Source organism: Myotis brandtii, unplaced genomic scaffold, assembly GCF_000412655.1.
Source record: "Myotis brandtii unplaced genomic scaffold, ASM41265v1 scaffold810, whole genome shotgun sequence".
In the NCBI taxonomy this organism is placed as follows: Eukaryota; Metazoa; Chordata; class Mammalia; order Chiroptera; family Vespertilionidae; genus Myotis; species Myotis brandtii.
This window is the reverse complement of record NW_005371274.1, coordinates 552618-579122: the sequence shown is the minus strand read 5'-3', so window position 1 is coordinate 579122 and position 26505 is coordinate 552618. Positions and strand designations below refer to the sequence as shown.

The window sequence follows — 26505 nt, the reverse complement described above, 5'->3', positions numbered from 1 at the left end:
CCCTCTCCCTTCCTCTCTGTAAAAAATCAATATATATTTTTTAAAAAGGCTAATATGCAAATAGACCGAACGAAGGAACCACCAAGCAACCAATCGCTACAAGGTACGCTGACCACCAGGGGGCGTATGCAGAACATGGCGGGAGTTAGTCAAGGCGAGATAGTGGAGCAGGTGAGTGGGGCACCAGACCAAGGCTGGGCACCAGTCGCTCTTTGGGGCGAGCCTCTGGTGGTTACTGAAAATTCTTTACTCTCGCGCACCACGGTCCTGCCCGGTGCTCACACCTGCTGCCAGCGCCGGCCCCACTCACACCCGCAGCCGGCACCACAGCCGCCGCTCGTGCCTACTGCCGGTGCCCGGCGCCAGTTCCAATCACTCGGCGCCATCAGCGGGTGCGAGTGGCAGCTGCTGGCCCTGATCACCCCCGGGGGGTTCTCCACCTCCCCCTGCTCCTGAGGGGCGATCGGGGCAGCAGCCGCCACTCATATCTACTGACGGCGATGACACTGCTCACACCCATTGCTGGCGCCGGCCCCAATCGCTCCGCACCATCAGCGGGTATGAGCAGGACTGGTGCTGTCAGCGCATATGGGAGCGGCGGGAGCAGGGCTGCCAGGAGACAGGGGACCGGGGGCCGCAGTGGGAGGGGCCGGACAGGGGCATGGAGGATGGGCCAAGACCCGCCCCTGTGCCTACTGCAGCCTCAAAGCCCACAGTTCCTTTCAAGATGCATGAATTCGTACACTGGGCCCCTAGTGTAAAATAAAAAAAACATGGGCAAAGGATCGGAATAGGCAGTTCTCCAACAATATACAAATGGTCAATAAACACATGAAAGATGTCCAATATGATTTTTAGTCATCAGAAAATGCAAATCAAAACTACAAGATAGCACTTCACTCGCTAGTATGGATATTAATCAAAGTCAGTTAATAACAAGTTTTGTCAAGAACATGGAGAAACGCCCTCGCCAGTTTGGCTCAGTGGACAGAGCACTGGCCTGCAGACTGAAGGATCCCAGGTTTGATTCCATTCAAGGGCTCAAGCCCGAATTATGGACTTGATCCCCAGTGGGGGTGTGCATGAGGCAGCCGATCAATGTTCTCTCTCATCATTGATGTTTCTCTCTCTCCCTTTCTTCCTCTCTGAAATCAATAAAAATATCTAAAAAAATATATATAGAAAAATATAAAACAATTATTAAAAAGGACAAATACTGTATGATTCCACTTACATGAAATACCTAGAGTATTCGAATTCATAAAGACAAAAAATAGAATAGTGGTTGCCAGGGGCTGGAGAAGGGGGAGTAATGGAAATTGTTTAATGGGTATAAAGTTTCAGTGTTTTAAGATGAAAGAGTTCTGGAGACTGGCCGCATGACAATATGAATGGACTTAATATTACTAAACAGTATGTACAGTTAAAAATGGGTAAGATGATAAATTTTACGTTATCTACCACAATTAAAAAATGAATACATCCTATAACAGTAATAAAAACTATTTTAAAACAAAGCCCCAGCCCAGCTGGCATGGCTCAGTGGTTGAGCGTCAACCTATGAACCAAGAGGTCACGGTTTGATTCCCAGTCAGAGCACATGCCCAGGTTGTGGGATAGATCACCAGTATGGGCATGCAGGAGGCAGCCAATCAACAATTCTCACTCATCAATGATGTTTCTCTCTTCTCCCTCTCCCTTCCTCTCTGAAATCAATAAAAACGTATTTTTTTTAAAAAAAGCAGCAGCCTTGGCTCATGTTGCTTAGTGGTTAGAGTGTCCGCCTGTGTACCAAAGGATTTTGGGTTCCATTCCCAGTCAAGAGCACATAGCTGGGTTGTAGGTTCGATCCCCAGCAGAGTGCATGTAGGAGGCACCCAACAGATGTGTCTCTTTCACATCGATGTTTCTCTCTCCCTATCTTTCTTCCCCCACTCTGTCCCTCCCTATCCCTTCTTCTGTCCCACTCTCTCTAAAAAAAAAAAAAAAAAAAAAAAAATTCAATGGAAAAATACTAGTATATTTGGGTGAGGATTAACAAACAAACAAAAAAGAAATACTGATATATGCTACAATATGGATAAACCTTGGAAACATGCTGCTAAGTAAACGAAGCCAGTCACAAAGACCATATATTTATGATTCAATTTACAATAAATGTCCAGAATAGACAAACCTATAGAGACAAAAAGTCACTCAGGGTTAGAAAGGTGAGGAAACAAAGTAGGGGGTAAAACGGTGTTAGCTAAAGGATATGGAGTTTCTTCCTGAGGTAATGAAAATATTCTAAAATTGACTGCACCTATCTGTGAATATACCAAAAACCACTCACTTATATAGTTTTAAAATGAGTAAATTGTATAAAATGTGAATTATGACTCAATAAAGCTACTTTTTAAAAATTTTAAGGCTACTCTATCCAGAAGGAAAAATAGTAGGCCCCAAATTAGTCCTCTTGTTCCAAGGAAAGTTACTGGGAAAAATAACCTACATAACTGTAAAGGAAACTAAGACCAGCACCTAAACTAATCATGGATGTGTTCATCACATACATCAGACAAACAAAGATGAACAGACATTTAAGAAAAACCCAATTTTAGGGTTTTAAATAAGCATGCTGTGACATACCAGCATTTAAAACTGAGTTCCGGGGTTTCCAATCCTGGTTACATATCAGAGTCACAAGTGCAGTTTTTTCTTTTAAATACAATTTCCTAGAGCTCTCCAGAGATCTATTAAATCGGAATCATCTCTGGGGTAAGACCCAAACACATTTTTTTTTTTTAGTGTACTTTTATTCCTGGATTAGGGACAAAGATCTCTGATAATGTTCATGGGTACCTTAGTAAGATTAGTATACTTTCTGTTTAGAGAATTTTTTCAAGTTGAAAAGTTTCTACCTCCCTTATTAGAAAAACTATTGCTTTTCTGGAACTTGAGCAAATTTTCCAATTTTCTCTAAAAATAATTAAACTATATTTCCAAAAGAAATCATATAAGGAAGAGGGAATGGGTACTTAAAATTTTTTAAATATGTACAAGTTAAAGAGCATTTCATTAACTTAGCTGGATAGATATACTTTGACTAACGATTACTTTATTTAGCAACAAAACACAGTTCTGTTTTGGTTTTAGTCCAAAAAAACAATTTATTTACTTACAAATCCATTAAAAACATCAAGGTTTTTTCCACTCAAGGCATCAATCTTGAATGGCCAAAACATTTATTTTATATCCAGATAGATTCTGTAAGTTTAAAGATAATGGCATAATTACCTAGCCACAATTTCTTTTTCATTTTTAGTTTTTGCTTGGTCACCAAAAAGAATAGATCCAATTGTTTAAATTCTTAAAACATAATAAAAACTATCATATAGCCTCTCAGATTTCCAGAATTGTGAGAATATTACCACAATCTGGCTTTTAAAATCATTTCAATTGAGGCTCTTGGGTAAAAATTTAAAATTTCTATATTAGATAAAATGGCTACTGAATATTAGTATGTACCATTAATAATGCATAGAGGGTGGGACAAAAGTAGGTCTACAGTTGTGAGTACACAAAACACAGTTTATTATTGTAATATTTATTAACTATTGTATTATTTTTCCATATGAACAATTGTAAACCTACTTTTGCCTCACTCTGTACATATAGTACATACTCAGTTAAGGGAAGAAAAATATTCATATGGTAGCTTTAGACCAAGCACTTCTGGTTATCTTCCCCCTTGTAGCACCTCCAAATCCTACCTGCAAACTTTAGTTAATTTATATTTCATGACATGTTATATTCTGCATGACTAGTACATAGCATATCAAGTGATAAATTAGTTTGAACACACGTGTTTCAGACTTTCTTCTGTAGAACTACTACATACCTGATTTTTCATCTTGTACTTCAAATTCTGCACCAGCAGATCCCAATAGTGACGCCCCATGTTGTAACAATCTACATATATCAAATCTGTCAAAATTCAATCGATCTGTAGTAGATGAATCTTCCATAGCACTTTCTGAAGTAGGTTCTAGATAAAGTTTAAAAATATTTAATTTGATCACATAGCCAAAATGTAAAATGAAAGAAAACAGCATTACTTGTGGTGGATGGGTAATATTTTAAGAAAAGTAAAAGGGGAAGTAGAAAAGCTACTGTGGATTTACTTATGATCAGCTCTTATTTATGAATAAACAAACTATTTAGTCGGTGGCTCCCCTCCTACAAACTATCAGAATGTTAGTGGACGTATGTATAGCTGTTTTTTGCTACAAAAGCACAATGTTATATGAAAAAATGCATCCCCTTTATGTTGAAATATGTATAATAAATATCATGCTGTCTCCACTTACTATTAAATTTAAAAAAAAATAAATACCAAGGTAGGGGAGAGAGCAACCAAAGGATTTGTATGCATGCATATAAGCATAACCAATGGATACAGACACCAGGGGTGAGGGCATGAGTGGGGGGGGTAGGGGGACAACGGGGGGATAAGGGCACATTTATAATATCTTAATCAATAAAGGAAAAAAATTTTTTTTTAAAATACCAAGGTGGCCCAGCCATTGTGGCTCAGTGGTTGAGGGTCAACCTATGAACCAGAAGGTCACGGTTTGATTCCCGGTCAGGGCATATGCCCAGGTTGTGGGCTCAATCCCCAGTATGGAGCATGCAGGAGGCAGCCAATCAATGATTCTCTCATCATTAATGTCTCTCTCTCTTTCCCTCTCCCTTCCTCTCTGAAATCAATAAAAATATATATTTTTTAAAAAAGCTAAAATAAAAATACCAAGGTAACAATGAGTTTATTATAGTGCTAAATTGAAAGATAAACATATTCATATAACTAAAACTAGTAAGCATTATTCCTCCCTATAACTGAGTAATATCTGGAACACAAAGCAACTACTTATTCAATAGCACTCACTTCTCAAAATATGAAGCTACCAGAGACACAGAAGCATCGAACAGACTGTCAAACCTCAGAGGGAAGGCAGGGGAGGTTGGGGGCAGGGAGTGATCAACCAAAGCACTTGTATGCATGCATATAAGCATAACCAATGGACACAGACAGTAGGGGGGTGAGGGCATGTGCTATGGGGCAGGAGCGGCCGGGGAGAGGTCAGTAGGGGAAAAAGGAGACATATGTAATACTTTCAACAATAAAGAATTTAAATTTTTAAAAAAAAGAAACTAATTATAATCCACTGTTAAATTGCTAAAATTATATCTGAGGCCTAAAAATAACTTCAAAATGTTCTGTATCCTTTCCAAAAAGGTATGCCATTATAAATTATATATATTGTTAATTGTCCATTGGTTTGTTGAGCTGGCATCTGTATATAATTCATCCATAAACAAAGCATAATTGCTTCACTTAAAGAGAACTGCTACACATATTTTAAGTTTTCTAGTGATGATAAGCAATCTTACTATAAATATTAATGCCAGTGTAACTAATAAGTTTTGTAAAAAAGAATCTGAGTTCTACCATCTCTATATACCAAAATAATCAGGGATAATAACCTGAAAAAGAAAAAGCTCTTTTCTAAAAACAAGTTATAACTTCTTTTGGTTATATATTTCATTTGATTACAGAAAAGACAAATTAACATAATCACTGAAAATAATATGTGCCAGCAAATTAAAGCAAAAATTTTAGATAATTGAAACTTATAATAAAAGTGATATTATCAAAGTGACTTGAAAATGAAACCCACTTGCACCATATTAAATTTTCACTCAATTAAAATTTGCATCTTTACACATTTTTAAAAGCATACAATCATTTTTAATTATTATTTCAGGAAGTCAGAAAATAATTTCCACTATAAGGCATCTGAAGGACACATTAAAAAACTAAGCATCCCGGTCAGGGCACATACAAAAATCAACCAATAAATGTATAAATACGTGGAACAACAAATCGAAGTTTCTTTCTCTCTCTTCCCCTTCCTCCCTCTCTCTAAAATCAATAAATAAAAATTAAAACAACAGCCCTAGCCGGTTTGGCTCACTGGATAGAGCGTTGGCCTGCGGACTGAAGGGTCCCAGGTTCGATTCTGGTCAAGGGCATGTACCTTGGTTGCGGGCACATCCCCAGTAGGGGGTGTGCAGGAGGCAGCTGATCGATGTTTCTCTCTCATCGATGTTTCTAACCCTCTATCCCTCTCCTTTCCTCTCTGTAAAAAATCAATAAAATATTTTTTAAAAAAAATTAAAACAACAAAAAACTAGGCATAACCATCCAAATAGCCACACATAATTGTGATTAAATTTAGAAAATAATTACACTATTCTTCCACCAACAAAATAAATAGACTACTGCTTCAAAGATTTACTTTGTATTGATTTAATTTTATTTTTTAGGACATAAATTCCTTCAGGGAAGTAATAATCTCTGTAAGTCAAGCATACTGTAGAATAATTTATTTTCTTAAGAATATTTTTATTTACTTCAGAGAGGAAGGGAGAGAGAGATAGAAACATCAATGATGAGAGAGAATCATTGATCAGCTGCCTCCTGCATGCCCATGCTGGGGATCAAGCCTGCAACTCGGGTATGTGCCCTGACCACGAATCGAATCATGACCTCCTGGTTCAGAGGTTGACGCTCAACCACTGAGCCACACCTGCCAGCCTAGAATTAATAATTTAAAAAAATAAATATGAAAACATTTGTTTAGTAGTCTTTTTTTAAAGCATATGAAAATCACCTTATTCAATGTCATTTTTTGATAAGGCTACATCTAAAAGCATAAAAATTAAGACTTAAAATTATTAAAGTATAAAATGTATAGTTTAGTTAATTCTACAGTTAGGTGTTTTACTACAAATAGGTTTTCCACTTAAAAGCACCTTGTTTGGTTCTTGGCACTGGATTCCACTCAGGTACATTTTTCACTATAGCTTCAACAGCTTGTCCTGCTGCTATCCGAGTATCCCAATTTGTACTCCTTAAGTATGTTAGCACCTTAAAAAATGATAAAACAAAAACAGTTATATGCCAGAAAATGTTGTTTGTTCAAGGTAGCCAGAACAGAGAAATACAAATTTACATGTTATTAATGTATTTTAATTTAGCAGCCGTCAAATTTATATACAATATCTTGAAATTATTAAAATCTTTTGTAAGATTATATCATTCACATGAATCACTACACCTTAAAAAGAATTTTTAATAAATGAAGACTTAAGTACATTTGAAAAATAACATAGCTTTTAACCTGCTAAAAAGCAAAGTGTATATTAAGTCTTATTTAATGCAAAAAGTTATAAAAATCTAGCAGAAAGAATGAGGTCAGTAAGATTGCAAGAGATAAAATCAGTATGTAAAAATCAATGGAAAGTGTTCCTATAAACTTTCAATAAACAACCTGAAAATAAAATTAAGAAAATAATTCCATTTAAATAACATCAGAAATTATAAAATACTTAAGAATAAATTTAAGAAAAGAAGTACAATACTTGATACTGAAAATCACAAAAATTCAAAATATTGTTGATAGAAATTAAATAAGATCTAAATAAACAGAAAAATACCTCATGATCATGGATTGAAAGAATCAATATTGTTAAGATAGTTAATACTCCCTAAATTGATCTAGATTCAACAAAATTCTTCAAAATCTCAGTTGACTTTTTACAGAAATGAACAAGTTGGTCCTAAAATTTAAGTGGAAATGCAAGGAACTCAGAATAACCAAACAATTTTGAAAAGAATAAAATTGATAGATTCACACTTCTTGATTTCAAAACTTTCTATAAAGCAACAATTACCAAGACAGTGTGATACTGGTGAAAGAACAGTTATCTAGATTAATGGAATAGAATTAAGAGTCCAGGCCCTGGCCCAGAAGTTCAGTTGGTTAGAGTAGTGGTCGCCAATCTTTCAGACCTCACAGACCACCAGTGGTCTGCGGACCACCGGTTGGTGACTGCTAGGTTAGAGCATTGTCCCTGATATGCCAAGGTTGCAGGTTTGATCTCCAGTTAGGGCACATACAAGAAGCAACCAATGAATGCATAAATAAGTGGAACAACAAACTGATGTTTCTCTTTCTCTCCCTTCCTCTCTCTAAAATCAATTAAAAGTAATAATAATAATTAAGAGTTCAGAAACAATACTATGTGTCTATGATCAACTGATTTTCAACAAGAGTGCCAAGGCAATTCAATGGATAAAGAGTTTTTATTAACAAATGGTGCTGGGGCAACAAAATAATGATTTTGAACCCTACCTCACACCATACACAAAAATTAACTCAAATGGGCCATAAATCTAAAAGTAAGAGCTAAATACTATTAAATTCTTAAAACATAGGGGTAAATCTTTGTGACACTGGGTTAGGCAAGGGTTAGATATGACCCCAAAAGCACAAGTGTTGTTGTTTTTTGCACGTGATGTTTAAAAAAAAATTGGACTTCATCAAAAGTAATAACTTTTGTGCTTCAAGGACACCATCAAGTAAGTGAAAAAATATCCAACAGACTGGAAGAACGTATCAAATACCTGATAAGGGGCTTGTATACAAAGTATAAAAAAGCCTTGCCCTGACCGGTTTGGCTCAGTGAATAGAGCATCAGCCTGCGGACTAAAAGGTCTCAGGTTCGATTCCAGCCAAGGGCATGTACCTTGCTTGCAGGCACATCCCCAGTGGGAGGTGTGCAAGAGGCAGCTGATCGATGTTTCTAACTCTCTATCCCTCTCTCTTCCTCTCTGTAAAAAATCAATAAAATGTATTAAAAATAAATAAATAAATAAATAAATAAAAGTCTTAACAACTCAATAATAAAATAACAAATATCTCACTTTAAAAACAGGCAAAGGATCTGACTGTTCTCCATAAAAGATAAACAAATAGCCAATAAACACATGAAAAGATGTTCAACATCACTAGTCATCAGAAAACCCATTAAAAGTACAATGAGATATTACTTTACACTCACTAGTATGTATATAATCAAAGTCAGTTAATAAGTTCTGGCAAGGATGATGAGAAATCAGATCTCTCATACACTGTTGTTGGGAATGTAAAACGGTGGAGCCAGTTTGGAAAACTGTCTGGCAGTTCCTCAGGATCCAGCAATTTTACTCCAGGCATATATCCAAGGGAAAGGAAAACATGCAACCACACAAAAACCTGCACATGGATTTTCATAGCAGCATTTTCATCATAGGCCGAAAAGTAGAAACAACACAAATGTCCATCAACTGATGAATAGATAATAAGGTATATCCATATGGTATATCCATATCTATACAATGGAATATTATTCAGCAATAAAAAGGAAGGAGGTAATGAGACATGCTACAATATGAAAGAACCATGAAAATATAAAATATTATTTTAAGTACAAGAAACCACTCAAAAAATGTCACATAACTATATAAAATGTTCAGAATATGCAAATCTATAGACAGAAACTAAATCAGTGGTTGCCTAGGACTGAGAATGAGAGAGGGAGTGATGAAGAATGACTGCTAATGGGAATGAGGCTTCTTTTGGGGGAGATAAAAATGTTTTAAAATTAGATTTCGGTGTTGGTTGCACATATCTGTGAATATAATTTTAACCATCATTGAACTGCATACTCTACATGGGTGAACTGTATTATATGTAAATTCTATTTCAATAAAGCTGTTTTAAAAACAAAACTGAAAGGCAACAAGAAAACACTGAAGGGAGAGATGAGAGAGTAGGAGGTAAGAAGGTGCTAAAAACAAACTTTGCCTCTTTTGGAATTATTTGATGGCAGTCAGTATGCTGGGGTCTCAGTTATGAAGACCAGAACTCACTTCGAAGGCTGGAAACTTTTTCTCAGTTCAGCATAGATTAGTCTTGTTCATTGTTTCCAGTTTCAGCTCATTCAGTCCTCTCTTCCCTTGGGATGAGAGGAAGTGGGTATGCTTCCCTATCCCTCCACCTTACACATGAGTGTAATATTGCCTAATATGCATCCTTCTCCATTGTGAGAACATGGGACCTATAGATGTCAAATCACTGTCTCTCCATCTACATCCTGGTTAGAAATGGTAGTATCTAAGCAGGGAATACATTGGTAAGAGAGTCACTGAGTCATTGTTAACCCTTATGGTAGGAACCACATAGTACAGATTTATATATATCAACAAGGGGCTTATAACTCCTACTCATAAGAATCAGGGAGGAACAAATGAAAATGAAAAAAGGGATAAGATCAGTGGGAAGAGAGGTATCATGGGGTTTCGAATGTCTGGGCTTATCATATTGCCCCTCCCTCAACCTACTCCCTATTCTTCCTCCCCCCAAAGCACTCTTGTTTTTACTCTGCATGCCAGAGAATTAAACATATGGAATTTGCTGCTTACTATCATACAGACATACTTCCACAAGCCCAGAGTTCAGTAAAAGTACAGTCATTGCTTGAGGAAAGAACTTAGGCTAGCATTATGAAAACAGTGATCCAACAAAGCAGAAAGCCTCCACTTACTAAGAATATAATCACAGCTAGGTTCTCATATATTTTAATCATGCCCATGAGTACTTGTCCATTTTAAGACTGCCAACTGTGATATAATTATTAGCCATTAAAAACAAGTTAGACCACCAACAAACTAGATTAACAACTTAGTTCATTACCAAATTGGGTCAGATTCAAATTTGTGCCACAGGTAAAAAATTTTATGTTGTCACATCCCTTAAACAATTAAACTTGATGCAAAAACAAAACAAAAATACTTTAAATCTTGCAACAAACAAAATACATTATAAATAGCAAAAAATCTAAAAATATTTGAAAAATGTTAAGATATTTAATGGAATTTAAAGACCACAAGCTGTCACTAAAATAAAATAAGACAATTTCTGTCTTTACTTTTGTTATCTATGGACAAATTTTCACAACTGTATTATAATTTAAAAAAAAAAAGCATTCTTACTTTAGATAAGAGATTATGTAGTTCATGGGGATGAAGCTTTACCACTTCTCCAAGTTGCTGTGCAGCAGCTTTTCTTGTAACTGGAGTAGTGCCAGTATCCAGTAAGATAAAAAGACGGTCAAGCCTAAAATGCCAAAAATACAATGGTTATTCTGAAATGTGTTTTCTCATATGTATGAGTTAATAAATGTACTGAGCATCTGTGAACAAAGACCTATGCTAAAGCTGCAGGGGAATCTCTACTCTCAAGCAACTTGCTATGGCAAGGCAAATATACAAATAAGTAGAATATAGAATACAGTAAGATACATGTCAGAAAAAACATACAAAGTATTTTAAAGAGTAGGGACAGAGAAAACAAATACTATATCCCCAACTGTGTAATACTGAAAAGGCTTTGTAAAAGAAATGGTGTATGAGAAAGACCATAATGGTAGAAAATAAGATTTCAATACTGGTGGGGATGAGGTGGTAAAAGGGAAGGGGGAGAGACACCTGGAAGAAATAATACCACCAAGGCAATAAGAAAAGGAAGACTACATTTAGAGAAGTGACTAGTAGCTTAACTGTAAGATAACAGTGGGAGACAGAAGTAGTTATAGAGCTCTAATGTGGAGATCTTTGAATGTGTAGTTCAACCATGAAGGTCTTGAATTAAGAAAGTGATGAGACTGGAGCTATGTTTTAGAAAGATTACTCTGGCAGCAGTTTGAAGCATGAAATAAAATGGAAGGAACCTTTTAGATAACTTAAGGCTAAAAGTGCAAACCTGAACTATAATCATGGCAAGACTAAAAAGAGGTTGAGAGAAATGCTGAAGTAAATCACACATGGTATAGTAATTAAGTGAAATAAATGTTAAGGAAATAAAAAGATTCTGAGACTCTGAATCTTAGAAAATGAAGATGTCGTTACAAGAAATGGGAAGAACTGGTGAGAAAATGTTACAAGATGACAAGTTTACCTTGGCCAGATGGCTCAATTGTTGGAGCATCATCCTATACACCCCCCCAAAAAAGGTGATGGGTTCAATTCCCTGTCAGGCCATGTGCCTAGGTTGTCGGTGCATAGGAGGCAACCTATTGATGTTTCTCCCTTCCCTGCGCCCCCCCCCCCTTCCACCTTCTTCTCTCTTTAAAAATCAAACAAACATATCCTCAGAATGAATCCAGAGACATGGAAGCATGGAACAAAGTGTGGAATCTCAGAGGGAAGGTCGGGGAGTGGAGGTGGGGTGGTGAAGGCCTGGGAGTGGGAGCGGGAGCGGGAGCGGGGGAGGGCTAGAAAAGATCAATGGGGGTGGAAAAGGGGACATATGTAATACTTTCAACAATAAAGATTTCTTTTAAAGTTAAATATATTAGATATAAAAAATAATAATAAACTGTAGAGAGGCTCATATTTTACTTCTGGGATTATTTTTCTTTTATATAGAGCTAAAAAGTTAAAAAAACAAAGTTCTGAAAATCTTTTATAAGGATAAACCTCTGAGGGGGGAATGAAATGGGCAGGGTTTTTCTTTTTCTTTCTTTTCTGCTAGTTTTTCAAGCTAGCTAGTCACTAATAAGTACAAAATCATTATAACTGGTAAGAAATATATAACTAAAATAGGTCTTTTTCAGTCAAGAGGTTTAAGGGTACTTTGAAAACTTTTCAACTGCTTCAGAACAACACTAAGGGGCAAGGTTAAAATTTTATAGTTAAGGATGTGTAAGAAGGACAAACATTTGAGGCAATTTAAGCCGTAACATAAAGAAAAAAGAGTAATACATCACAGTTTTGTTCCTATATAGTGAATGGCACACTGAATGATTATAAAGAAATTTTTATAGGACATGTAAAAATTAACTTCCTTTATACAGACATGTCCCATCTTATTCATTCAATGCTATCTAAATATTTGTCTTTACCCATTTATTTATCAGTTTTTGCTACAGGATTTGGTGAAGTGACTCAGGGAGATAGTGGGACAAAAGAAAAGGAAAAAAATTTTTTTTCTGACAATTGGTGTTCTTAAAAAGTTCTAAGACTAAGTTGGACCTCAGACCCCGTCCCCAGAAAGTGATTTCCCACATACATTCCATACATAACTCTCAGAATCCCCTTTATTTTCATCTTTAAAAGTGGTTACAATGTTAAAGTTTATAACAACCCTCTCTGAACCAACAAATAATCTGTACATTGCCATGACAATATAATTTTTGAATGTCTATGCTCATTGAAAAGAAATTTATGAAAAGAAAATCTAAACATCTACAAACTACTTCCTGTAAGTATCAAGACAAATATTCATTTATTGTTTTTGTTTTTAAATATATTTTTTATTTCAGAGAGGAAGGGAGAAGGGGAGAGATAGAAACATCAATGAAGAGAATCATTGCCCAGGCCGGTTTGGCTCAGTGGATAGAGCGTCGGCCTGCGGACTCAAGGGTCCCGGGTTCGATTCCGGTCAGGGGCATGTACCTTGGTTGCGGGCACATCCCCGGTGGGGAGTGTGCAGGAGGCGGCTGATTTGTGTTTCTCTCATTGATGTTTCTAACTCTCTATCCCTCTCCCTTCCTCTCTGTAAAAAATCAATAAAATATATTTAAAAAAAAAAAAAAGAGAATCATTGATTGGTTGCCTCCTGCACGCCCCCTACTGGGGATCGAGCCTGCAACCCGGGCATGTGCCCTTGACCAGAATCGAACCCGGGACCCTCCAGTCCACAGGCCAACACTCTATTCCACTAAGCCAAACCGGCTAGGGCAAGACAAATATTCATTTAAATCTTCTATATTCTATGGCAGGCAAAATTATCAAAAATTAAATGTTTTGCTATAAAAAATGTATTAGTTTTAGATCAAATTTATGCTACAATGGACGTATAATTGTACTAGAAGGCCCAGCGCAGATTCATGCACCGGTGGGGTCCCTTGGCCTGGCCTGCTCCCTCTCACAATCCAGGACACCTCGGGGGATGTGGGACTGCCAGTTTTGGCCCGATCCCCACAGGCCAGGCAGAGGGTCCCCACCGGTGCATGCCTCTAGTATGCATATAAGATCTTTGGTTAATCTCCTCCCGCCCTTCCCCCTGAGATTCATCAATCTGTTCCATGTTTCCATGCCCCTGCATTGAGCATCTGCCCCCCGGTGGCTGTGCACATCATAGCTACTGGTCGAATGGTCGCTTAGGCTTTTATATAGAGAGATTGCTGCATGTACTCATGTATTCTTTATAACAATACTAGAGGCCCAGTGCACGAATTCATGCACCAGTGGGGTCCCTCAGCCTGGCCTGCAGGATCAGGCCAAAACGGCTCTCCAACATCCCCTGAGGGGTCCTGGATTGCGAGAGGGCACAGGCCAGGCCAAGGGACCCCACCAGTGCACGATCACAGCCAGGGAGGGACGCAGGAGGTTGGCCAGCCCATGAGGGACCACGGGAGGGCTCCAGGGCATGTCCGGCCCATCTCGCTCAGTCCCGATTGGCTGGACCCTACCAGCAAGCTAACCTACCAGTCAGAGCATCTGCCCCCTGGTGGTCAATGCACATCATAGCAACTGGTCGACCGGTCAACTGTCTGCCCCCTGGTGGTTAGTGCACATCATAGCGAGCGGATGAGCAGCCTTAGCATATCATTAGCATATTACACTTTGACTGGTTGAATGGATGACCGGACACTTAGCATAGTAGGCTTTTATTATATAGGATGTTTCTTCAATATAGGTATAGTTCACAAAGATTCAGCACTTTCCTATAGGAAACAGTGATAAAATGAAAAACAAGACTGGAAATTAGAGAAGCTTTAAAGGTCCTACTTCTGTCACTTATTAGAGGACTTAGGAAAGCTCACTTTGCTTAACCTCTTATTTTGGAGGTAAAACTAGATATTTTGGCTGTATTTTACAGCAACACATCATTGCAACATTTTTATATTTTTTCTTATATAATGTTTTTCATATCTTTGACACCTGATGTCAAATTCCTTAGACATCTGCAAAGATTTTAACGACTTCATAATTCCTTTTCCATATGGAGTTTCTGCTTTTTTGTAACCAAAAGCAAAGCTGGCCACAAAATGAACACTCTAAGGAAGTGGCAATACTAACCTGTTTATAAATCCATGTGTAAAAAGTTGAAAGAAAATTCACAGTTTTCAAAATTTTCCCCAATCATTTCCACATTCTTCAAACCCCAATTACCATTCCCTATTCCTTAAAAAGGAGCAGACACCCTGCCAGTGATGCTCAGTGGTTGAAGATCAACCTATGAACCAGGAGATCATGCCTGGGTTATGGGCTCGATCCCCAATAGGGGGCGTGCAGAAGGCAGCCAATCAATGATTCTCTCTCATCACTGATGTTTCTATCTCTCTCCCCCTCTTCCTTCCTCTCTGAAATCAATTTTTTTTTTTTTTAAAAAAAAGGGCTACTTCACTGCATAGACAGATCTCCAGGATATGGAACACAAATGATCTCAGGTTCTCTCTTAACTACCTCTAAAGATTGGTCTTTATACTTATCCTCTCTATTAGTATCTTGAACCAGTGCTTAAAAACACCTCTTTTATTTCCTCCTCATACAATTTAATTTTTATCAGTCACGTTTCTAATCCTTCTCTACTACTGAAATAGCATACCTGAAAGTCACCAATGAACTTGTAAGATCCAAATCCAATTTTTTTTAAATCCAATTTTCTTGACTCTTCTATGACATCTGACATCAGCAAATACTCCTTAAAATACTTTCTTTTCTAAATTTTCATATTTTATTACCCTGTTCTTCTTTGAACTCAATTCTTTCCTTGGTTTCCCTATTCTTAACACATTTAATATGAACATTCTCCCAGATTCCATCCTTGGCTGCTCACCTCTCACCAGTTTCTCCCTTAGGAAACTATATTATTTGTTAAAACTATAACAGTACAAATAGTCCCTAACTCTGGCCCATCTGGAAGCTCTAGTGCCACACTTTCAACTGCCTGGTAAGCATAATCTCATATTGATGTGATATTATTTGCCAGATTTACTTCCTAAAGCACCCTTTGGTCAAATGACTACCTTATTCTAAACTTTTTAATGGCTCACCCTTGCCTATCAGATAGCAATCAAAAACAAAAAAGTCTCTCCCAAACATGAACCTTTTTGGTGTTCATAACTTTGTCTATACTGTTTCTTCCACTTAGAATGCCTTTTCTGGGTTCAATTCTTCAGCTAGCTCCCATCCATCAAGATTTAAAGTTGTGCCCTAGTTGGTTTGGCTCAGTGGATAGAGCATCGGCCTGCAGACTGAAGGATTCCAGTCTAGGGCACATGACCAGGTTGCGGGCTCAATCCTCAGTAGGGGATGTGCAGAAGGCAGCCGCCAATCAATGATTTTCTCTCATCATTGATGTTTCTCTCTCTCTCTCTCTCCCTCTCCCTTCCTCTCTGAAATCACTAAAAAATATATTTTTTAAAAAAAGATTTAAAGTTGTTTACCCTTTGAAACCATTTCAAACTACTAAACCATAGAGATTATTTCCTCTTCTGAAATCCACATGAATTCTCATCTTAAATGGCCATTTTGGTATTTATTATGCTTTGCTTTGTGGCATCTCTTACATTGAGTTGTCACATGATGTCTTATGCTCATTAGGCTTCACCTCCTTTGATGATTCTTTTTGCCCCGCTCCCCCACAATACTTTGCACAGTGTCTCTGCACAGTATTTAAATGTAGTTGAGTAGTTGGTGCTTACTGTGATTAAAATTATAAAGAAAAGTTCAAATTTCTTGGGAACAAATTTAGGCACCATTTTTAAGCAAAAAAAAAAGTGTGCTATATTAAATTTTTTTTTGCTTCCTTTGAGAAACAACCTTAATTTACAACAGACGTATTACATAAAAACAAATTATTAAAATAACAGAACTGATGGTAAGATAATATTTCAATTAATGAAGAGATTAGCATAACAGTACTTCAGCATTCTGAACATCAAGGCACTTATGTCTGCTCCAAACAGCAAGCTGAAAGAGACCATGCAGTAGGCACTGTATTCCTTCAATAATTTCCACCCTTCCTAAACTTTCCTTTAGTCCCCTGCTACCTAGCTTCATCAGAACCACAAGCTGCCCAAAGACCAACTCCTAACTTAATGCTGATCTGTCTCAGCCACACAGTTACTCCTGCCTCTCCTTTCTGCAAAGCCTTTTATCCCAATGCCATGTCATGTCACCTGTGCTCCTCCAATAGCCAACTGACCTAAGAGTAGCAGATTAGCTCACTCTCTCATCCAGTTCTAGGTCCGTTTATTCTCACATCTTCTACCTGGTGGTAAATAAACATGTCTCCCTGAACAGAGGAATGGAGACACAAGATGCTTCCTTGGTCCTCTTGACTCACAGTCTCTTTTGGAGTTCTCCATTCCTCTCTCCAGGACAGCAGATTAGACACCACATAAAAGGCAGAACAAAGAGATGCAGACCAGGATCTGACAAGAGGGCAGTCTGATCTGTTACCCCACAGTAGACAGCTATATGGCAAGCAGGGTAAGCATCAGGGCCAGGCCACAATGGAAAAGGCTGGTATAGTGAACTGATGGGAGAGGGGCAAAGGCTTGAGACTGGGTCAGTATTATGTTGGAGGGCACACAGGGCCCTGGTGAGGTAGAGGTCCTGAATGAAGCTAGGTGGTCAGAAGAAAAAGGAAGTTAAAAGAAGGGCTGATTGAGGAACACAGTACTTACCACAATACTTCTTTCAGCTAAACCTTCTCTTGCAGAAAAGCTAGTAGAAAAAAATGCCATTCTTCATTCTCTGAAGATAGACAGATGGAGAAGAAAGAGGTAACAGATGTCAACTGTATAAAAGGTACCAAAGAAGATAGAAGAATAATTTAAATAAAACCTAAGGTAATTATATTTGACAATATCCACTACTTAGGAATCTACTGATGATAAGAAATCTGGCCCATTTTCAATTTGGGTTTTAATTCAGAGAGATAACTACTCAAGACATGATTCATGTTTTGTTTACCTACTTGTGATTTCAGGCAACTGTTCTAAAGACTACCTAGGAAAAGGAAAGAGTACAAGAAGTTTGTAGAGTTTATACTGGCAGCTGCAATCTAATCCCTCTTCTTTTCAGCTCTCTGCATTATGATACCTCATAAAGACATAAAAAGAAACTGAAAGAAGTCATACAGGGTGGGCTAAAGTAGGCTTACAGTTGCAATACAAATAAATATTAATTAATAAGTAATAATACAAGAATAAACTGTGTTTTGCATACTCACAACTATAAACCACTTTTGTCCACTCCTAGATATTATTACTATGCCCTAGATTACTACTCCATCATTAATAAACAGGTATATGTTGCATTTCCACTCCTAAGCCAGTTGAAGATGAAAGAAAAAAGGTATAAAATATAACTTCCTTAATCTACTTCCAATCTCAATATTCTCAGAATAAACTTAATCTCTGAAAAATTGTGGAAGGTCAACTGACAGAATACCTCACAAGAATGGCTTTGTAACCTTAACTAAAAGAGAATGATCAGTCAATTCTGTCCATTTTGTTAGGTATTTATTACATTTAGCAAAAAATTACATTAAAATTTAAAACAGAAATTATTTAAATTTTCACTTTTCTTTATTATATAGGGAATAAGGTAAGAAAATAAATATCTAACATGAACACTGTCCTAAGTCCCACATATTATCATTAAGAAAGTTACAGTCAAAAGAAAAAAATTTCCAAAAAATTCTCTAGCCTGGTGTTTTAAAGCATAAATCTTCTAATTCAAACTATGGGTAATTTGAAACTATGCTAATGTTATGCTCTTTAAACAAGGATGTAGATTAATTTAAGATACCACGTAGAACACAAGGGTGAATATGAAGATGTGAAACCACACCAAAGCCAGGGGCACAGCAGGTGCATGCTAGATAAATTGTATTTCCCCCACAACCACACTAGAACATAAACTCCCTGGGAATGGGGACTCCATTTTTGTTCGCTGTTGTATCTCCAGTACCTAGAATATAGAAAGCATTCTGCAAATACTTGTTAAATGAATGCTTAGGTATATATACGTACACCGGTGTGCCTCAGTTGGTGTCATCCTGGGCACCAAGAGGCCTCCGGTTGAATCTGGGTCAGGGCATGTGCATAAGTTTCAGACTCAATTCAGGGTAGGGGGTGTGCAGGAGGTAGTCGATTGATTTTTTGCCCTCGTATCGATGTTTCTCAATCTCCTCTCCCTTCCTCTCTCTCTAAAAATCAATAGCGATATATATATATATTTTAAATACAACAAAGTTATGTTTTCTCCTTCAGGACGTTTTTTCCTAATCTCTATCCCTACCTAATAGCCTATTGCCTTTTGTATGATTTTATTTTATTTATTTTTGTTTTTTTAATAAACTTTTTAAAAATATTTTTACTGATTTCAGAGAGAAAGGTAAAAGAATGATAGAAACATCAATAATGAAAGAGCATCACTGATTGGCTGCTTCCTGCATGCCCCCCATTGGAGACAGAGCCTGCAACCCGGGCATGTGCCCTTGACCAGAATCGAACCTGGGACCCTTTAGTCTGCAGGACAACACTCTATCCACTGAACCAAACTGGCTAGGGCTATATGATTTTTATCTTAAAGATAAAATATAGGTTCTTTAGAAGAACTATCTGTGGTTTTAAAACTTAATACAAAATTATACATTTTCCCCATGTATATCAAAATCCCTGGATGCTAAAGTCCCTTATATAAAAGAGGCCCAGTGCACGAAATTCGTGCACAGGTAGGGTCCCTAGGCCTGGCCAGCAACCAGGGCCAGTTGGGGCCTTCCGGCTGCAAGCTGGGGCCTTCCTTCCCCGGCTGCCTTCCTTCATTCCACGCCACCCCCTGGTGGTCAGCACATGTTATAGCGAGCGATCAAACTCCCGGTCTCCTGGTCGAACTCCCAAGGGGACACTTTGCATATTAGCCTTTTATATATATAGAAGATAAAAGATGGCATAGTATTTGCATATAACCTACATATATCATCCCATATATAGCAGGTCCTCAAATAACATCATTTTGTTTAAGGTTGTTTTATTATAATGTTGATGAGATGATGAGATGCCACAGGAAATTAACTCTTGTTTATACCAGTTAGCATATGGTAAAATGGTTTCATTATAAGTTGTTTCCCTTAAAGTCTTAGGATCCATCAACAATGTTAAGTGAGGACTTACTGTAGTTTAAATCATTTCTAGATTACGTATAATACCAAATACAATGCAAATGCTATGTAAATAGTTGTTACACTGTATTGTTTAGGGCAGGGGTGGGGCCGTATAAAGCCCACAAAATCATTTGGTCTGCCCCTGCCAAGGCAACCACAGACGACACTAGAAATTCAATAAATCCAGGCGCTTTTTTCATAGCAACATAAATTTATATTCAATAAATTATATTAAGCAAATGATATAAATATCCAAATGGCCCATGGCAGAAAAAAAGGTTCCTCACCTCTGGTTTAGGGGATGACAAGAGTCTGTACATGTTCAGTACAGATGCAACCATAGTACACATCAACAACAATGTAACTTCTTTCCCCCAAATATTTTTAATCCAGATCCATAATTGCTTGAATCCACAGATATAGAAACTACAGATATGAAGCACCCACTGTATGTAATTCATAATAGTCCCTTCTGTCAATCCTATAATGAATTAAAATTTGTAGCAAAAGAGGAATAGGCTTAGCAAATACAAGAAACATACGCTATCCTATAGATAATTAAGATCATTTTAGCATTTCCCCTGTCACTAGGAAGGATCCACTGGAACTTCCCCCACATCAAGAAACTTCCTTTTACTTGGCAGAACAGACCTGTTGAAACAATGTTTCTCCAAAGTATCAGCAGTGCAGAGAGAATTAACAAAACTAAGCAAAGTTCTGTTCATATGTAGCAATTTGTTTCTTTCATAACAGGATATGTTCCGATTTTTTCCTGAATCCTTTCTGAACACTGCATCATTTTCAAATGCAAAGGTATATGTCACAGATGTAAGATGTAGCTTCTAATGTAGTCAAATCATAATTACTGTCTAGACATTTTAGACATGAACCTCATTTTGTTTAGCTTATAACACTGAGGAAAACTTCTCTATATTTAAAAATTTCCTCTATATGATCAAGGAAAAACTGTTCATATTAACTAGTCAATGTAAAACAACAGTCAGCTGATTCAATTGTGGCAAAACAGGCAAAGGCATCAAAAACAATCTTTAAAAAACAAATCTCTGCCCTGACCAGTTTGGCTTAGTGGATAGAGCGTCGGCCTGCAGACTGAAGGGTCCCAGGTTCAATTCCGGTCAGGGGCATATCCTCCGTAGGGGGTGTGCAGGAGGCAGCTGATCAATGTTTCTAACTCTCTATCCCTCTCTCTTCCTCTCTGTAAAAAATCAATAAAATATATTTTAAAAAAAAATCTGTATTAAGCCATCGAGCCCAACAGTTACAGATTCACCATCTTCTGTAATGAGCATAATACTCCTTAACAATTCTTCTAAAACTACCCCAACTAGGTAGTGACAGGTGATACTAGAGCAACGGTTCTCAACCTGTGGGTCGCGACCCCTTTGGCGGTTGAACAACCCTTTCACAGGGGTCGCCTAAGACAATCCTGCATATCAGATATTTACATTACGATTCATAACAGTAGCAACATTACAGTTATGAAGTAGCAACGAAAATAATTTTATGATTGGGTCACAACATGAGGAACTGCATTTAAAGGGCCAGAAGGTTGAGAACCACTGTACTAGAAAAAGGATCACAAAATAAAACAGCAGAATTCAAAGATTTAACAATTGTAATATAAATTGTCTGAAAGCAACACGAAAAGCAGTAATATATACTAATTTGTCTTTTTACTGAGGCTGGTTTTGTAGGAGCAAGTCAAGTAGCTAGTGAGTGAGCTTAGCTTATTTTCCAGCATTCACATGTAAAGGGTAACTTTGTTCTCTACTCCTACATTTATATACTCCTTAACAATTATTTATTAAGGGTCAAAAGGAATTATTTTTCAGTAATATTTCACTGCATTTTATGGAGAACTTCAAATGCTATCATCGTGTATGTGCTGCTGAAGGGAGAACAAAATGCTATAATTGTACTTGCAGTTTTGGGTCCCAAAGTTTGTGGTGGGTGTTGTTTTTGTGAAATTTAACTCACCCATGTGCATTTCGTCACAGTCTTACAATTCAAAGTATAATAAATCTATAGGCCTTTATAAAACTATAACCAGGGTCTAAAAAATTTGATCATTCAAAATGCAGTAATAGCCAATTTGCATTCTAAAATGCCACATTATCACAGAATTGTACCAATTATAAACTTTTAAAAATAACTCTAGCCCAGCTAGTGTGGCTCAGCAGTTGAGCATCGAACTAGGAACCAAAAGGTTTCCAGTTCGATTTCCAGTCAGGGCACATGCCAGGGTTACGACTCAATCCCCAGTGGGGGGGCCATGCAAGAGGCAGCCGATTGATGATGTTCCTCTCTCATCAATATTTCTATCTCTCTATCCCTCTCCCTTCCCTTCTCTCTCTCTCTCTCTCTCTCTAAAATTCAATTTAAAAATATATAAAAAAATAATTCTAATAATATTTATTATGTTAAGTTATGAGCCTAGCCAATATTCCTGAAGAAAAAAATAGTGTAGCTAAACTCAGAAGCACTCACTGGAAAACACTGGAAATATTTTACTATATATAAATTACAGAAAATCATGACAAGTATTAAAACAAGAAACAAAAATCACTCATTTAAAAAAAATGTACTGAGCACCTAGTAGGAGCCAGGACCTCCTGCAAGGGATAGAAAGATCAAACATATTCCCTTGTCTCACAAAGTATCCTATATAATAAAAGGCTAATATGCAAATTGTCCAAACTGCGGAATGATTGGTTGCTATGATGTGCACTGACCACCAGGGGGCAGTTGCTCAACGCAGGAGCTGCCGAGCTGCAGTGACTTGGCAGTGGCGGTTCTTGGGTGATGCACCCTGAAACCAGAGAGGAGGGAGCCCGATTCCTCACAGGGCCATGCAATTCCACCTTGGGCCGTGAGTTATGTTGTTGCTGGGGCACTGTTGGCCCCGAATCTGGTTTACCGCAGATTGCATTCCACACCCTGTACAACAGCAACTTTGCAGAGTGCCCTCTCGCACTCCAGGACCTCTAGGGGGATGTCGGAGAGCCGGTTTAGGCTCGATCCCCACAGGCCAGGCCCAGGGACCCTACCTGCTGGAGGGACTATGGGAGGTTGGCTCCAAAGCGTGTCTGGCCCTGCCCTGTAAGCCACCTTCTAATTAATTTCCTTTCAATATGCACGAATCCGTGCACTGGGTCACTAGTGATAAATACTATGATTGACAGAAGAACACATTGGTGCAAAAAGCTCAGATGAAGTAAAGGCCAGAGAAGGCTTCCTGAACAAACTGACATATTGCCTTAGACCCAGAATATAAGGTTGGAATTAGTCAGACTTAGGGGTGGAACACAAGAAAGAAATGTTCCAGAAATAAAGATTAGGAGGTGAGAACACAAATTTGGAAAGGGGAGAAAGGAAGTGAGAGAGACACAGAACTTGACACAAGATGAAGCTAAAAACGTGAAGCAGTAATCAGATCACAAAAGACCTGGAAAGATATGTTTGTTGAGAAATTTGGACTTTATCCCATGTCATTAGAAAACTATTGGGGTTTAAGCAGAAAAATGACAATATTAAAATGTGTATATTAGCAAATGACATGGCTGAAGTAAAGAATATGTTAGAAAGAGCTGCCATGGGAGGCAAGAAAATCAACTGGTTGCTGTTCCAAGTGTCTTGGATTAGAGATGACGGTGATATGAAGCAGAATTGTGGTAACTGGTATGGAAAGAAAAACTGGCCAGAAAAAGATTAGAAAGGTAGAACTGATGACATTGGGTTTGGTAACCTGCTAGATAGGGGGAAAAGAGAGAGGGAGAAGTCAAATATTATCCCAAATTTCTGAATCTGGCAACTGAGGGAATGATGATGGTACCAACTTACTGTTTACCTTTCTGTTGGAAATATTTACAGGTCCTAAAAACATTATTACAGTTTCTTTTCAGTTATGTGCATTGATATAAACAGAGCAAAAAACATTTCTGATTTAATTCTGGCAAATAGGCTTTTTATCTCTTGAACTATCTTCCACCTACTCTGTATGAAATAAGATTAAAATGAGTCCGTAAAGTAAAATAAAAAAATAAAATGAGTCCGTATTTCACATGCATACAGTAACAGGAGAAAAAAGATAATTAGTTAATAGAGAAACTTTGCTTAGTGCATGGAGAAGGCCAGCTTGAAATTAAAGTTTGCAATTTAGAGTGAATCTGCAGATGAAAAAGGCAAGAACTGACAGTATCCCCAAAACACAAGAGTCTCAAAAGTGTTTTCTTTTAACCTATTATATTACAAAAATAAGCACAGGAGTAGCTCTTTCATAAAACCATGACAGGCTTTTTTAAAAGTAGAATTTAATAGAATTTTGACAAGATGAATAAGAAAGAATCTCACTACCCGCTGAAATCCAACGTCAGGAACAAAAGGCAGTATCTCTCGAAACGCACTCATTCCTTCAGAAATGTAGGTGCCCTAACCTTCTGGTCAAGCAGATTAGTCTCTTTTTTAATCACTTTCATTTTGACTCTATAAAACCATATCCAATACTGTGAAAATACACTTAGCTCTAAGAAAGGAACTTCAAGAACAACTCATTCCCTTACATACTGTTATCACCTGGTAGACAAATATCATACTAAGCTTATGTATCAATGTATTTATAATGCACATATGTATGTATTTATATGGAAGGTAACACATTAAAAAGGCGAGAACTTGCACAGTCTTGTAACGTTCTGCATTTGCAAAAATCGAAAGTACCGCTTGTGTTCTCTCAAGGCAGTTTTATGTATCACAAAATAAGAATTTCCTCACACTGAATGGGTTCAGTTAATCGATGAAATAGAAAGTAGATGCCCCATAACTCCAGGTACCTAGCAACCCCCTTCACCCAACTCCCCTCGGGCTTCTCCCACACACGATTTCATCAGTTACCTGGGGAGTCTGTGAGGGATGGGTGATCCTTTCTCTTGGAAAACAGATACAGCTGGAGCATGGTGAGTGTTCAAGGACCATGTTCAATTAATTATGAAAAAGAATAATGAAAACTATTCGTTTTCTCAACTATCATTTTTCCTTCCGTTTATGTCAGTGGTTCTCAACCTTCCTAATGCCGCGACCCTTTAATACAGTTCCTCATGTTGTGGTGACCCCCAATTTCATTGTTACAAATTGAACATAATTAAAGCATAGTGATTAATCACAAAAACAATATGTAATTATATATGTGTTTTCCGATGGTCTTAGGCGACCCCTGTGAAAGGGTCGTTCGACCCCAAAGGGGTCGCGACCCACAGGTTGAGAACCGCTGGTCTATGTGGTAGAAGGACCCAATTCTCATGAAAACGGGCTTCATGAACTCTAAGGAACTGGCTAACTCCTTCTAGTTGTCGTCCCAGGGGCTGTCCCCTACTCACATGTACACAGACCCACTACAATCAAACATCCGTCGGAAAGTTTCCCCACCATCCTACCGTGCTGCAGGAAAGGCATGCAAATATGTTGGTTTTCCTACCGTTCCCCCTAGGCCCGTGGTCGGCAAACTTCGGCTCGCGAGCCACATGTGGCTCTTTGGCCCCTTGAGTGTGGCTCTTCCTAAGCCTTAGGAGTACCCTAATTAAGTTAATAACAATGTACCTACCTATATAGTTTAAGTTTAAAAAATTTGGCTCTCAAAAGAAATTTCAATCGTTGTACTGTTGGTATTTGGCTCTGTTGACTAATGAGTTGGCCGACCACTGCCCTAGGCGGTCCTGTTGACAGGCAACACACATTTTAAAAAAATTTCAGATCTGTGATATGTCTTTCGCGCTTTAGCTAAGGAAAACGGTACTAATACGATCATTTGCCCAAGATTACCACGCTGACGACTGAATGTGTACTGCTACACAGAAGGTAAATTCTACTGTAATGTTAAAAAAAAAAAAAAAGTCCTCAGGAAAAAAAACTTATCTCTAAAGCCGTAACTATAAAATGTTCACGTAATTAGCAGCTCGCTTAGATCTTGGTACTCTAATTGCCCCATCCCGGAGCGTTCCTACCAAGTTTTCCCGTGAAATGGAGGTTAGGGAGCAGCCTTAAAACACGGAGATAAAAGGCTCTCCTCGAACTGAAAGAGGGAAGAGAAACCAGACATGAGAAACGCGGCGAGGAAAGAGAAAAACTAGCTCTATCGTAGCAATAAGTCCATTACTCACTCACTCTCTCTCTCTTTCTCTCTCTCTCTCTCTCTCTCTCTCACACACACACACACACACACACACACACACGTTCTGAACCATTCACGAGGAGGAACCCGCGCCCAAAGCCCCGCAGACTGAGGGGCGAACTCCGTGGTCCGTGGAAGAAGGCGCCCGAGCCCAGTGACAACGGGAACCGCTCCCTTCCAGGAGGCGGCCGCGGACTGGAGACGGGA

The 26505-nt window shown here is 38.0% G+C and overlaps 1 protein-coding gene across 1 annotated transcript in view; it reads right to left on the bottom strand.

Annotated features, from left to right (window-relative positions):
- BTAF1 (BTAF1 RNA polymerase II, B-TFIID transcription factor-associated, 170kDa) overlaps positions 1 to 26505 on the bottom strand; it is a 116314-nt gene that overhangs the window by 81790 nt on the left and 8019 nt on the right. Inside the window, exons 2-4 of the mRNA XM_005884041.2 lie at positions 10922 to 11045; positions 6859 to 6973; positions 3881 to 4027 (exon numbers count right to left, since the gene is read on the bottom strand). Coding sequence (XP_005884103.1) covers positions 3881 to 4027; positions 6859 to 6973; positions 10922 to 11045 — 386 coding nt within the window. The remainder of the gene's footprint in view (positions 1 to 3880; positions 4028 to 6858; positions 6974 to 10921; positions 11046 to 26505) is intronic.